The following is a 14,860-nucleotide window of genomic DNA, read 5'->3' as shown; positions in this document are numbered from 1 at the left end:
TGGTCGTTGTTTGCTCCTGTTAACCCAAAGCAAAGACAACGTGGTGCCCCAGAGGTTATCGAGGTAAATACAATTTACCTCTGTAACGTCCAGATTATTAATTCGTCCAAAAGACGACCCAATTATCGCTACAGAGGTATCCGGGGACAAAAAAAATGCCGCTTCCGTGTGGAACCAGTCCAGTGGAAAAGCGCCACGTTACATATGTTTGTATGTAAATATTGTAGTCTGCGCGGTGCGCGTGTACACGTACGCTGTGCCGATCAGGAAGTAGCCAGCCAATCACATTGCAGCGGCTCATGTTTCAACTCAAATACTATTAGATTGAGTCGCCGCACGGGGGCGCGCTCTCGTTGCTAGTACGGCAGAGCCAGCGGAGGACACAGCGACTTTCGAATGTACGTTTTAAACATAGTGCAGAGGGAGCATTAATGCACTCGCGCCGCGCGAGCTGCATTTTTGTTCACTAGCATGCACTTGAAAGTTACCCGCATTTGGGAGTGAAATGCTCGCACTGTCGAGCCCTGCACTCATTCACTCACTCACACCCCCCCCCCTCCCACACACACACACACGAACACCCCCACACACGACTGATTACTACTACAACTACTAAATAGGGTTTAAATAGTTTGTAAAGTTTGGCAAATGTAAAATTGTTACACTGGTGATTATGGGTAAAGACATTTTTTGCCATTAAAATATTTTCCATCAAACACTGAAGGAAATGGAGTAGAAAAAAAAATACAAAATAATATTTTAAAAACATTGAAAATTATTAGTTTTGTAAATTCCCAAAATATGCAAATCCAGGGGTGCCGAATTGCAAGTATTCAACTCCCCCGTTATCTTGTATTTTTGTTAATAAAACTCTTGCTTTAGGTCCCTGGGATTACTAACCTCAAAATTAGAAGACTGCTCCTCAGATGAAGTCATTGATTAGAAAAACATCTCTTCAGAGAAAGTTATTTTGAGATTTAAATCTGTGCGTGTTTACGCAAAAGATTTCAATTTGTTCTCTTCTTCTGTCCTTAAAACAATACCGAAGTGTGAGTTTTCAGTTCCTGAATAGTCTGTTTAGTGACAGGACCTGCGTAATAGTTATGATTGTTTGCTGCATTATGTAGAACTATTCATTTCATAGTAGTTTAAAGCTCTGTCAATGCCTCAAGATCTTTAGATGACAACTCTTACAGATTAAATACAGCAGAAAAGTCTAACGGTTACCTTGATGCCCGAGTTCCAAAGTTCAGTGACAAGTTTGAGCCTCTCCTCCATCAAGTTCTTCTGCGCAGATGCCACCATCACCTGCACCTCGGTTGTGCGTATCTTTAAGGCTAAAGCCTAAAGAAAACAATTTCTATGAATCTGACAGTAACCTTCAGAATGAGTTGAAGCCAACAAGAATAATACATTGAACTAGGCCTGTTACAGAAAAAATAATAATAACTAGAGCTGCGAGCAGCTATAAAGGGCCCTCGCAGCCCGGGCCACGTTGGGGTCCTTGCACGTTGGGGTACTGGCACGTTGGGGTACTGGCAGATTGGAGTACTGGCAGATTGGAAGCGAAATTTCTTTGAAAATGGCATAATTCCGCCGTCGTCGTTGCGCACCGGACTTGCCTGATCGTCTCTCGGTTGCTGCTGCTTGGCGGGCTTGCCTGTTTTGTTCAACGGGCTTGCCTGCATCGTTGTTTTTCGCCATTTACACGTTGACTGCAGTACGGCGAGGGGGAAGAGAAGGAGGGGGACCCCTCAATCTCAGGATACTTCGGACAACAACATGCCACCAAAACAGAAACAGGACTCAAAACCGGAGGAGGACTACTTAACGCTCACACAGGTAAACAAAATGCTACAACAACAAAACGAACTTTTCAATACACTCCTAAATCAACAACAGGAACAATTTAAAGGATTTGTTAAAATAATACTGGATTCAACTAATGCACGCATTGACAATATCACCAGAGAACTACAAGAAGTTAAGGGGAGTCTGCAATATACGCAAAAGGAGGTGGATGATCTTAAAACAACTCAAATTAATCACATTGAAAACGGTAAAACCATGCAAACTGAAATGTACAAAATATGTGACAGTTTAATCATTTTAAATGAGAAAATGGAATATTTAGAAGGACAGTGTAAAAGAAACAATCTGATTATTGATGGAATTGAAGAATCACCAGGAGAAACATGGACTGACACTGAAGATAAAGTAATGAAACTATTCAGAGATAAATTACAATTTCAGGACAAGATAGAATTGGAGCGTGTGTATCGGACTGGCAAACGGGAAACTGGGAGGACCAGACCCAGGACAATTACAGTTAAATTTGAAAAGTACAAAGATAAAATAAAAATTCTACAAAAAACAAAACATCTTAAGGGCACAAACATATACATAAATGAGGATTTTACTGATATTGTTCGAAAAAAACGGAAAGAACTTATACCAGAAATGAAAGCAGCACGGGAAAGAGGAGATATTGCCTACCTAAAATACGACAAGCTTATAATTCATCCCCGTACAAGCACACCCAGACACTTGCACCAACACAACTCATCAATAAAATGAAGGAAGACACAGTACACTTGATGACGAAAAGTTGACAAACACTAGAATGGAAAATCTATACCCAAACACAAAAAAATTACAAATATTTGATTATACGGAACATAAGACATCTGATCCAGAAAATGGCATTGATCCAGATAAATTTTTATGTAGTAACAACTATGACCTTGCCTGCGAGTACCACACTGATGAGCAATTCAATGTAAATGTAAGTAAGGATTTTCGTGCATTCTCAATCATACATTTTAATAGTAGAAGTCTATATAAAAACTTTACAGAAATTAAAAAATGCTTGAGTAAAATAAATAAATTCCAAATTATAGCCATATCAGAGACATGGCTTGATAATGAGAAAATAAGCGATATAGAAATGGAAGGATATGAATTGTTTACAATGAATAGGGAAAACAGAAGGGGAGGAGGAGTTGCAATATATGTTGATAAGGTTTTCAAATGTAGTAAAATTGAACATCTAACTACTACTGTGGATAATGTAATGGAATGTGTAACTATTGAAGTTCACATAAAAAATATATCAAACGTAATTATAAGTTGTATATATAGGACACCAGGATCATGTCTTGATACATTTAACGATAAGTTAACAGATATCCTTAGTTATACAAATGATAAAAAATTGCGAATATTGTGTGGTGATTTTAACATTGATTTATTAAATCCTAATGGACATCAGAAGACAACTGATTTTATAAATATGATGTATAGTAATAGTTTATTTCCTGTTATTATAAAACCTAGTAGAATAACAATCGATACAGCTACACTAATTGATAATATATTCACAAATAAAATTGACCTTAAAATAGAAAGTGGACTCCTTATTAACGATATAAGTGATCACCTCCCGATCTTTGCAATTTTTTATGATTATTTTGATAAAAAAATGAAGCCGACTACTTACACATTTGAAACTAGAGTAAGAACAACACGCTCCATGGCTGCCTTTAAGTTGGATTTAGAGAAACACAACTGGTCTGAGGTTTATTCAAATAACGATCCTGATATTGCATATAGTGAATTTCAGTCAACCATTATTTCTTTATATAATAAACATTGTCCATCAATTAAAATTACAAGAAAGTATAAAGGTCCAAATAAGACATGGATGACGAAGGGAATACAGAATGCATGCAAAAAGAAAAATAATTTATATAAAAGATTTATTAAATTGAGAACTGTGGAAGCTGAAACAAAGTACAAGATCTATAAAAATAAATTAGCAAATATTATTCGAATAAGAAAGAAAGATTATTACCATGAATTATTAGAACAGAATAAAAGCAATACACAAGAAATATGGAAAACACTAAATCATGTAATTAAAAAAAGTTCTAAAAAAACAAATTTTCCACAATATTTTATAAAAGATAACGATGTGGTAATTGATGAAATTTCTGACATAGCTAATAATTTTAATGAATATCTAGTTAACGTGGGCAGTAACTTGGCAAACAAAATCCCAGAGCCAAGAAACAAACGTGAAATAGATAAGAACATTGTAAATAATTCATCCACAATGTTTCTTAATGATGTTAATGATATAGAAGTATTAAATGTTGTGAAAACATTAAAAAATAAAAAGTCTACTGACTGTCTTAACATTGATATGACATTAGTTAAAAGTATTATGAAATATATTGTACAACCTTTTACATATATTTGTAATTTATCATTTAAAACTGGTATATTTCCATCAAAAATGAAGATAGCCAAAGTCATTCCTGTTCATAAAAGTGGAGAAAGACACACGTTTAATAACTACAGACCAATATCATTGTTGCCACAGTTCTCAAAAATTCTAGAAAAATTATTTTCATATAGACTGGATAATTTTATTGAGAAACATAAGCTCTTAAGTGAAACCCAATATGGGTTTAGAGAAAAACGGACCACCTCAATGGCAGTCATGGAGCTTGTAGAAGCAATATCTACCGAAATAGATAATAAAAAATTTACTGTTGGGATTTTTATGGATTTAAAAAAAGCTTTTGATACTATAGATCATTCTATATTAATGAATAAATTAAATAAATATGGAATAAGAGGTTTAGCTTATAAGTGGATGAAAAGTTATTTGGAAAATAGATATCAGTATGTGCAGTTTAATAATGTACAATCAGAACACATGAAGATCACTCATGGAGTTCCCCAAGGGTCTGTGCTTGGCCCTAAATTATTTATACTGTACATAAATGATATTTGCTATGTCTCAAAAATATTGAAAAGTGTCTTATTTGCTGATGATACAACTTTCTATTGTTCAGGAGAAAACCTGAAGCAGCTTCTGACTACTGTGGAGTATGAATTGAATATAATAAAAAAATGGTTTGATGTAAATAAATTATCATTGAATTTAAATAAAACCAAGTTCATAGTTTTTGGCACTAGACAAATCACTCATCAAGTTAAAATTATGGTGAATTCAATTGAAATAGAAAGGGTGAATGAAAATAAATTCCTTGGAGTTATTATCGATGATAAATTATGTTGGAAGCCACACATAGAAACTGTTAAAAGGAAAATGTCAAAAATTATAGGGATACTCTATAAAAGTAAGGATGTTTTAAACATGAAATCATTATATATATTATATAGTTCATTATTATTACCATATTTGACCTATTGTGTAGAATTATGGGGAATGGCATATAAAACAAATACTAACACCGTTTTCAAATTGCAAAAGAAAGCTATAAGAATTATTAATGGATCAAAATATATAGAACCAACACATCCACTATTTATTAAATTAAATGCAATGAAATTTTATGACTTGGTGGATTTTAAAATAGCACAAATAATGTATAAAGTTTATAACAATTTACTCTGCCACAGTACTCAGAAGTTATTTGAAATTAGACACAGTCCTTATGATATAAGGGGTACAAGTGTGTACAAAAAACCCAAAATAAGAACAAATATTAAGCAAAGGTGTGTATCTGTAAAAGGTGTTGATCTGTGGAATCATCTGGAAATTGCTCTGAAAAATTGTGACTCAATGCTGGAGTTTAAAAAAATGTTTAAAAGTAAAGTTCAAAAAAATTATCTATGTCAGACCAGAATATGAAAAATGTACATGTATGTGTAAATGATCTAGATAGGTATTATGGTATATGTTTAGTAAATTTATGTATATATGTTTTTGGTAAATGTGAATATGTTAAGTGCACTTGTGTATATGTATGTATGTATATGTGTATATGGATATATATATATATAACTTGGATTATATATATCATTTATTATTATTATTATTTTTTTATTTTTTATGTTTTTAATAATTAGTCAATTAAAATTGTATTAATAATGAAATAAGTTTAAATATATTGAGTAAAAGGGGTAGGACTAGATAAGTTTTTAACTTCTTCCTACTCCCTTTTGAACATGTAAGTTATGATTGATTGAATGATTATTTTATTGGGATTTTCTTCTCTTTTGATTGTTGTTTTCTGTTTTATTTCTGCTGTTCATCTGTTTATATGTTCAAATAAATGTACAAAAAAAAAAAAAAAAAAAAAAAAAAAAAAATAATAAACCTTTACATGTAGAATATTGTTTTTGCCTGTGTGTGTGTCAAGCTCAACGGGTTTTGGTGATTGTTAAGACCTGCAAAAATCAGCGTCCTTTTTTATTTTTAGGCAATGAGTTGCCCTGATTGGTATTTTTTGTAAAAGTGTATATCATCGTCGCTCGTTGTACTCATTGCACAATGTTGCTTTTATTGTCCAAAGGTGCAATCAAAAATGAATAAAACAAAACGGAAACGTACATACGTTTGGATCGGTGTGAAGCCAGTGAACAATTTGAATGGTGGAAACTAAAAGAATATTCATAAATGACTTAGTTATCACACTTAGAATGAGTTTACATTTTTTGTACAAAATACCGTATGTGGGGTATTTTTTTTTTTATGCCTCAAGGGCTAGGTGGCGCTGTATTTATAACTGAATGTTGTCATAGAGATACCTTCAGGCCTTGATTATAAGCATACATGTCAAGTTTGGGATTTTTTGGAGCATGCACCGGGGAGTTATTAAGCATATCCTTTTTCATTGCGAAACGTGTTTACAATTTTTGTAAAAATACCGTAAGTGGGATTTTTTTTTTTCACGCATCAAGGGCTAGGTGGCGCTGTATATATAACTGAATTTTGTCATAGAGATACCTTCAGGCCTTGACTATAAACATACATGTCAAATTTGGAATTTTTTTGAGCATGTACCGGGGAGTTATTAAGCCTATCCTTTTTCATTGCGAAACACAAACTTTGATGCCCCACCCTCATCATATAGTATTCCGAAAAGTCAAGATTTTTCCGCCTGTCGTTGGCTCAGGTCTTGACATGGTCCAGGTCCAGTCTGAAGTCAGTCGGATGAAACGTGGAGGAGAAGTGGGCAAAAGTATGCCCCCTGTAAATGTGCTAAAATCGTAAAAAATGGGACATTCAAAAATTCGTAGCTCACTTCCTGTTCATTTTAGCATATGGGTCCAAGAGACTTTTTTGTAGGTCTTGGGCTCCCTCATACACCTAAAAATTTTCGGAGATGTTGCTTAAATGTACAACCGGGGCCGCTTCGTTAAAAATTTCTAGGGGGCGCTATTGAGTCATTTTTGTAAGAATAGCACAATCAACAATAAAATATTGCTCATTTTACCAGGCCAGATGTGTGTGCCAAGTTTCATGAGTTTCTGCGCATGTTTAGACCCTCAAAATTGGTGTTGTTTTCTTGGCGAACAGCGCTTAGCCACGCCCACAACGATTCACGAAAACTCACAAACTTCGTGTTGTGACATCATGAAGGACGAAACCCTCATCTGAGCAAATATGAGGTAGGTCAAGTTAACGTGTTTGGAGAAAAACGAAGAAAATTCGTAAGAAAAAAAATTGCCACTAGGTGGCGCTATTAGTAAGATGAAATATAAGTTCGTAGATGTCTTTAGGGCTGGACTCTCATCAAATGTGTGAAATTTTGAGAAGATAGGATCATCTCGGTCAACTTAATGCAGCTTTTATTGTCACGAAAAATCTTCAGACTTTGCGGCACCGTAGCGACCACGCCCTTTGGCAAAAAGTTACAATATTCGGTGTGGGGCATGATCAACGTCTTAAGGCTTTTCTGCCCAATTTTCAACTAGATCCCTTCAACGAACTCGGAACAGTAGCTAAAAACGTAAAGTATGACATTTATTGTTACCACTAGGTGGCGCTATATGTATAACTAAATTTTATCATATAGATGTTTTCAGGCCGCGACTATTACATTGCCTGAGAAGTTTGAGATTTTTTGGAGCTTGAACATGGGAGTTATTAAGCATTTGCTCTTTCTGGACAAATGAAATTTTAAAGGCAATATTTGATGCCCCGCCCCCATCATATAGTATTTCGAAAAGGCAAGACTTTTTGCCCAGTTGTTCTCTCACGTCTTGAGATGATAAATGCCAAGTTTGAAGTCAATTGGATGAAAAATGTTTGCAAAGGGGGAAAAAGCATGACCACAGTGAATGTGCCAAAATAGGCCAAAATTGGACATAAAAAAATTCATAGCTCACTTCCTGTACATTTTAGCTACATGGTCCCAATAGACTTTTTTTTGTGCGTCTCGGGGTGCAACACGTGCCTGCCAATTTTCGTTGCTCTAGCTCAAACGTGCCGGGCTTGGTTTTTATTTTTTCTACGCTAGGGGGCGCTATAGAGTCGCATTGCAATGACGACTTCATAATATCACATTTTTCGCCGGGCCTGAGGAGTGTGCAAAGTTTGGTGAGTTTTCGTGAATGTTTAGGTCCTCAAAAATGCGATCGTTTGCGGAGAATAAAGAAGAAGAAGAAGAAGAAGAAGAAGAAGAAGAATTTTTACAAAAACAATAGGGACCTCGCAGCGGTCGCTGCTCGGGCCCTAACTAGAGCTGCGAGCAGCTATAAAGGGCCCTCGCAGCCCGGGCCACATTGGGGTTCTTGCACGTTGGGGTACTTGCACGTTTTGGTACTGGCACATTAGGAGCAAAATTTCTTTGAACATGGCATGATAAACCTTTACATGTGGATTTTTTTTGCCAGGTGTGATGTGTGTGTCAAGCTCAATAGGTTTTGGTGATTGTTAAGATCTGCAAAAATAAGCGTCCTTTTTTATTTTTAGGGAATGAGTTGACCTGATTGGTATAGGGGGCGCTATTGAGTCATTTTTGTAAAAATAGCACAATATATGATAAAATATTACTCCTTTTACCAGGCCAGATGTGTGTGCCAAGTTTCATGAGTTTCTGTGCATGTTTAGACCTTCAAAATTGGCGTTTTCTTGGCGAACAGTGCTTAGCCACGCCCACGATTTTCGCGAAAACTCACAAACTTCGTGTTGTGACATCATGAAGGCCAAAACCCTCTTCTGAGCAAATATGAGGTAGGTCCAGTTAACGTGTTTGGAGAAAAACGTTGAAGAAAATTTGTAAGAAAAAAAATTGCCACTAGGTGGCGCTATAAGTAAGATGAAATCTAAGTTTGTAGATGTGTTAAGGGCTGGAGTCTCATCAAATGTGTGAAATTTTGAGAAGATTGGACCATCTGGGTCAAGTTAAAGCAGCTTTTATTCTCACGAAAAATTATCAGACTTTGCGGCACCGTAACGGCCACGCCCTTTGGCGAAAAGTTACAATATTCGGTGTGGGGCATGATCAACATCTTAAGGCGTTTCTGACTAATTAGGGCCCGAGCAGCGACTGCTGCGAGGTCCCTATTGTTTTTGTAAAAATTATTAGGGCCCGAGCAGCGACCGCTGCGAGGTCCCTATTGTTTTTCGTTCGAATTATTATTATTATTATTATTAGGGCCCGAGCAGCGACCGCTGCGAGGTCCCTCTTGTTTTTGTAAGAATTCTTCTTCTTCTTCTTCTCCGTAAACGATCGCATTTTTGAGGGCCTAAACATTTACGAAAACTCACCAAACTTTGCAGTCTCTTCGGGCCCGGCGAAAAATTTGATATGATGTAGTTGTCATAACAACGCGACTCTATAGCGCCACCTAGCGTAGAAAAATAAAAACCAACCCCGGCCCGTTTGAGCGAGAGCTACGAAAATTGGCAGGCACGTGTAGCACCCCGAGACGCACAAAAAAGTAATTGGAAGCCATTTCCTAAAATGTACAGGAAGTGAGCTATGAATTTTTGAATGTCCAATTTTGGCCCATTTTGGCACATTCACTGTGGTCATACTTTTACCCCCTTTGCAAATATTTTTCAGCCAGTTGACTTCAAACTTGCCATGTATCATCTCAAGACCCGAGACAACAACTGGGTAAAAAATCTTGACTTTTTGAAATACTATATGACGGGGGCGGGGCATCAAATATTGCCTTTCAAATTTCATTTGTCCAGAAAGACAAAATGCTTAACAACTCCCATGTACAAGCTCCAAAAAATCTCAAACTTCTCATGCAAATTAATAGTCACGGCCTGAAAACATCTATATGATAAAATTCAGTTACATATATAGCGCCACCTAGTGGTGACAATAAATGTCATACTTTACGTTTTTAGCTACTGTGCCAACCTCTTTGAAGGGATCCAGGTGAAAAATGGTCAGAAAAGCCTTAAGATGTTGATCATGCCCCACACAGAATATTGTAACTTTCCGCCAAAGGGCGTGGCCGCGACGGTGCCGCAAAGTCTGGTAATTTTTCGCGGCAATAAAAGCTGCTTTAACTTGACCCAGATGATCCTATCTTCTCAAAATTTCACACATTTGATGAGAGTCCAGCCCTTAAGACATCTACGAACTTATATTACATCTTACTGATAGCGCCACCTACTGGCAATTTTCTTTCTTACGATTTTTCTTCAATGCTTTTCTCCAACCACATAAACTGCACCTACCTCATATTTGCTCAGGTGAGGGTTTCGGTCTTCATGATGTCACAGCGCAAAGTTTGTAAGTTTTCGCAAATCGCTGTGGGCGTGGCTAAGCGCTGTTCGCCAAGAAAACAACACCAATTTTGAGGGCCTAAACCAACGCAGAAACACATGAAACTTGGCACACACATCTGGCCTGGCAAAATGAGCAATATTTTATCCTGGATCGTGCTATTTTTACAAAAATGACTCAATAGCGCCCCCTAGAAAGATTTAATGAAGCAGCCCCGGTTGTACGTTTAAGCAAGATCTACGAAAATTTTTAGGTGTATGAGGGAGCCCAAGACCTACAAAAAAGTCTCTTGGACCCATATGCTAAAATGAACAGGAAGTGAGCTACGAATTTTTGAATGTCCCATTTTTTACGATTTTAGCAAATTTACAGGGGGCATACTTCTGCCCACTTCTCCTACACGTTTCATCCGACTGACTTCAGACTTGACCTGGGCCATGTCAAGACCTGAGCCAACGACAGGGGAAAAAAATCTTGACTTTTCGAAATACTATATGATGAGGACGGGGCATCAAAATTTGTGTTTCGCAATGAAAAGATATGCTTAATAACTCCCCGGTACATTCTCCAAAAAATCCCAAACTTGACATGTATGTTTATAGTAAAGGCCTGAAGCCATCTCTATGACAACATTCAGTTATATATGCAGCGCCACCTAGCCCTTGAGGCATGAAAAAAAAATACCCCACTTACGGTATTCCTACAAATAATGTAAACTCATTCTAAGTGTGATAACTAAGTCATTTATGAATATTCTTTTAGTTTCCACCACTCAAAATGTTCACTGGCATCAGACCTAACCAAACACATATTTTTGTTATTTAGTTTTATGTATTTTTGATAGCCTCTATGGACATTAAAAGCAATATCGTGAATGACGGATATGCTTAATAACTCCCAGGTACATGCTCCAAAAAATCCCTAGGGGTGGGACAAAAAACCGATTCGACCGAACCATCGGTCGTCAAGGGGAGCTAAACGACCGTATCGGTAGCAGACTTGTCAATAGATACAAAATCCGCCGGGAATCCTTAGATACATTGCTTGTAAAGCTGTGGACCGGATATCGCGTGGCTGTGAATCGGTTGCGAGTGAGGCTTTATGGTTTTCATAACAATAGCAAGAGTTCTGCGCCGTGCTCTACTTGTTTTGTTTACATTTCAGTAGCATCACTATTCAAGCTACTTCCCTGTTTACAGAGAGCTAGCAAAGTAGCGCTCAGAGACGCTTCATTCCCCGGATGTTGTAAACATAATGCAAAGACGTTACGCACCTTGGGAAGGAGCCTACCGTCAACGCGGTGCTCGCGACACGGCGCGCGCGCGCGCACAACGAGTGACAACATGCAACAGTTAGCAGAAGCTAACCCATTGCTATCGAGTCCTCTCGGTGCACTTGTATGTCCTGGGCCGGCGTTGGTACTGCGCGCGAGCCAAAAAGAATAACTCCCGTGACGATCCAATGCATGGATTCAAACGAAACAGGTATGTCCCACAGCCAACACACCAGCTATGCTAAAAGCACACTGCAAGTATCTAATTTCTCAGTTTGTGGCTCCCTGTCAATGTATACAACTAGCATGAGCATTAGATAGGAGAACTGAGACGTGCCCGTGATTACGTCATCAAACGCAAAATGGACAGCCCAAAAAAACAAAACATAAACAGTCGTGATTCCGTGGTCATCATCTTGTCTCAGATTAAAAAAAACAAAAAGATGTCATACATTAACCAAAAATGAATATGATGGCAAAATAAAAACAAATATTGTTAAAAACAAAAATTGTTGATAAAAAGGGAAGGGCACTTTTGGAAATATTTTTTGATATATTAAGTGGTTAAAATGTGTTTGATAGATTTATTGTTCCATAAGGTGGCTTCATATTTCTTTTGGCTGGACGGTAGGTTTATTTCATGTCTTAAATTTATGTTTCTGAAATACTTCACAATGTGCACATATTCTGTTTAATTGTGTTGGTGTCTTTTTAAAGGTTAAATATTTATATTTCAAATTGAATTATCAGCCTTTTTTTCCTGATCCTTATTTTGAATAAAAAAAAAATAAAAAATAAAAAACAATTATAACTCTCAATAACGACTAATAAATATTTAACCTGGTACATTTTTCAGTCATATCGCCCAGCCCTTTGTTGCGGTCCATTTAAATAATTGATTCAATATATAAAAATATAGATGATATTTTTGTTTTTTTTGTTTTTTTAAAACACATTTGTAGATACTGTAAAAATTTGTGGTGTTTTAAGATTAATGTTTACAAGCAACAAATGTCAATATAAGTTTTGAATATTGAAATGAATCGTATCGAATCGAAAATCATATCGTTCCCAAACTTAATCGAACCGCATCGAACCGTTCTGTTCTGAAAGATAATCGTTTTTCAATCGAATCGCAACCTGTCTATCGAGATACATATCGAATCGGCCTCATGTCAGAGATTCCCACCCCTAAAAATCCCATACTTGAAATGTATATTTATAGTCAAGGCCTGAAGGTATCTCTATGACAAAATTCAGTTATAAATACAGCGGCACCTCGTCCTTGAGGCAAAAAAAAAAAAAATGCCTCACTTACGGTATTTTTACAAAAATTGTAAAGTTATTGTAAGTGTGATAACTAAGTCATTTATGAATATTCTTTTACTTTCCACCACTCAATATGTTCACTGGCATCAGACCGACCCAAACATATGTGCTTTTTTATTTAGTTTCATTTATTTATTTTTTGATCGCCTCTATGGACAATAAAAGCAATATTGTGCAATGAGTACGAGCGATGATGTGTATATGTACCTTTACAAAAAATACCAATCAGGGCAACTCATTGCCTAAAAATAAAAAAAGACGCTGATTTTTGCACATCTTAATCACCAAAACCCATTGAGCTTGACACAATCATCACACCTGGGAAAAAAAAATAAAATCCACATAATGGTTTATCATGCCATTTTCAAAAAAATTCTGTTTCCAATGTGCCAGTACCCCAACGTGCAAGTACCCCAACGTGGCCCAGGCTGCGAGGGCCCTTTATAGCTGCTCGCAGCTCTAGTTCTTCTTCTTGTTCTTTATTCTCCGCAAACGATCGCATTTTTGAGGGCCTAAACATTTACGAAAACTCACCGAAATTTGCACACTCTTCGGGCCCTGCGAAAAATTTGATATTCTGATGTTGTCATAACAACGAGACTCTATAGCTCCTCTAGCATAAAAAAATAGAAAACAATCCCGGCACGTCTGACCTAGAGCTACGAAATTTGTACAGGAAGTGAGTTATCAATTTTTGAATGTCCAATTTTGGCCCATTTTTGCATATTCACTGTGGTCATACTTTTCCCCCCTTTGCAAACAGTTTTAATCCGATTGACTTCAAACTTGGCATGTATTATCTCAAGACCTGAGACAACAACTGGGCAAAATATCTTTACTTTTCGGAATACTATATGACGGGTAGGGGTGTTAAAAAAAATCGATTCGGCGATATATCGCGATACTACATCGCGCGATTCTCGAATCGATTCAATTTAAAAAAAAATGATTTTTTTTTTTTTTTTTTTTTTTAAGAGCTCAGAATTGTTCATTCGGTAGTCTTACCGATTCAATGTCTTATCATATTGCCTTTTTTTTTTTTTTTTGTGTGTGTGTGAATCGATTTTTAAACTTCCATTTTTAATGGAAAAATATTCAACAAAACGTCTGACTTCGGGTTAGGATTCACACCTTGAGCATGGAAGAATGTTATATGAACGGAACATTAAGCCTTAATATTTTATTTTAATGCTGTTCAAACATGAAACAGATTACAACCTCTATAAGACTGAAATTTCAGATAAATAAATAATACATTTTCATATAAATCTTACACTACAAGCTTACTGATTAGTATTTTCTAAATTTAAATGAAAAAAAATCGCAACAATCGACTTATAAATTCGTATCGGGATTAATCGGTATCGAATCGAGACACGAATCGAATCGTCAGGTACTAGGCAATTCACACCCCTAATGACGGGGGTGGGGCATCAAATATTGCCTTTAAAATTTCATTTGTCCACAAAGACAAAATGGTTAATAACTCCCATGTGCAAGCTCCAAAAAATCTCAAACTTCTCATGCAACTTAATAGTCACGGCCTGAAAACATCTATATAATAAAATTCAGTTATATATTTAGCGCCACCGAGTGGTGACAATAAATGTCATACTTTACGTTTTTAGCTACTGTGCCTAGCTCGTTGAAGGGATCCAGTTGAAAATTGGTCAGAAAAGCCTTAAGATGTTGAACATGCCCCACACCGAATATTTTAACTTTTCGCCAAAGGGCGTGGCCGTTACGG

General features: G+C 36.5%; 2 protein-coding genes across 8 annotated transcripts in view; one reads left to right on the top strand and one right to left on the bottom strand.

Annotated features, from left to right (window-relative positions):
- The window catches only part of LOC144025440 (uncharacterized), a 443,835-nt gene that overhangs the window by 275,129 nt on the left and 153,846 nt on the right, over positions 1 to 14,860 (top strand). The gene's annotated exons all lie outside the window — the stretch shown is intronic.
- hars (histidyl-tRNA synthetase) overlaps positions 1 to 14,860 on the bottom strand; it is a 169,395-nt gene that overhangs the window by 34,910 nt on the left and 119,625 nt on the right. For all 4 annotated transcript variants that reach the window (XM_077531440.1, XM_077531442.1, XM_077531441.1 and 1 more), the window contains one exon: positions 1,228 to 1,344. In XM_077531440.1, coding sequence (XP_077387566.1) covers positions 1,228 to 1,344 — 117 coding nt within the window. The remainder of the gene's footprint in view (positions 1 to 1,227; positions 1,345 to 14,860) is intronic.

This window comes from Festucalex cinctus, chromosome 9 (genome assembly GCF_051991245.1).
Source record: "Festucalex cinctus isolate MCC-2025b chromosome 9, RoL_Fcin_1.0, whole genome shotgun sequence".
Taxonomy (NCBI): domain Eukaryota; kingdom Metazoa; phylum Chordata; class Actinopteri; order Syngnathiformes; family Syngnathidae; genus Festucalex; species Festucalex cinctus.
Note: the sequence above shows the minus strand (reverse complement) of the source record. Positions and strands in the feature narration are given on the sequence as shown.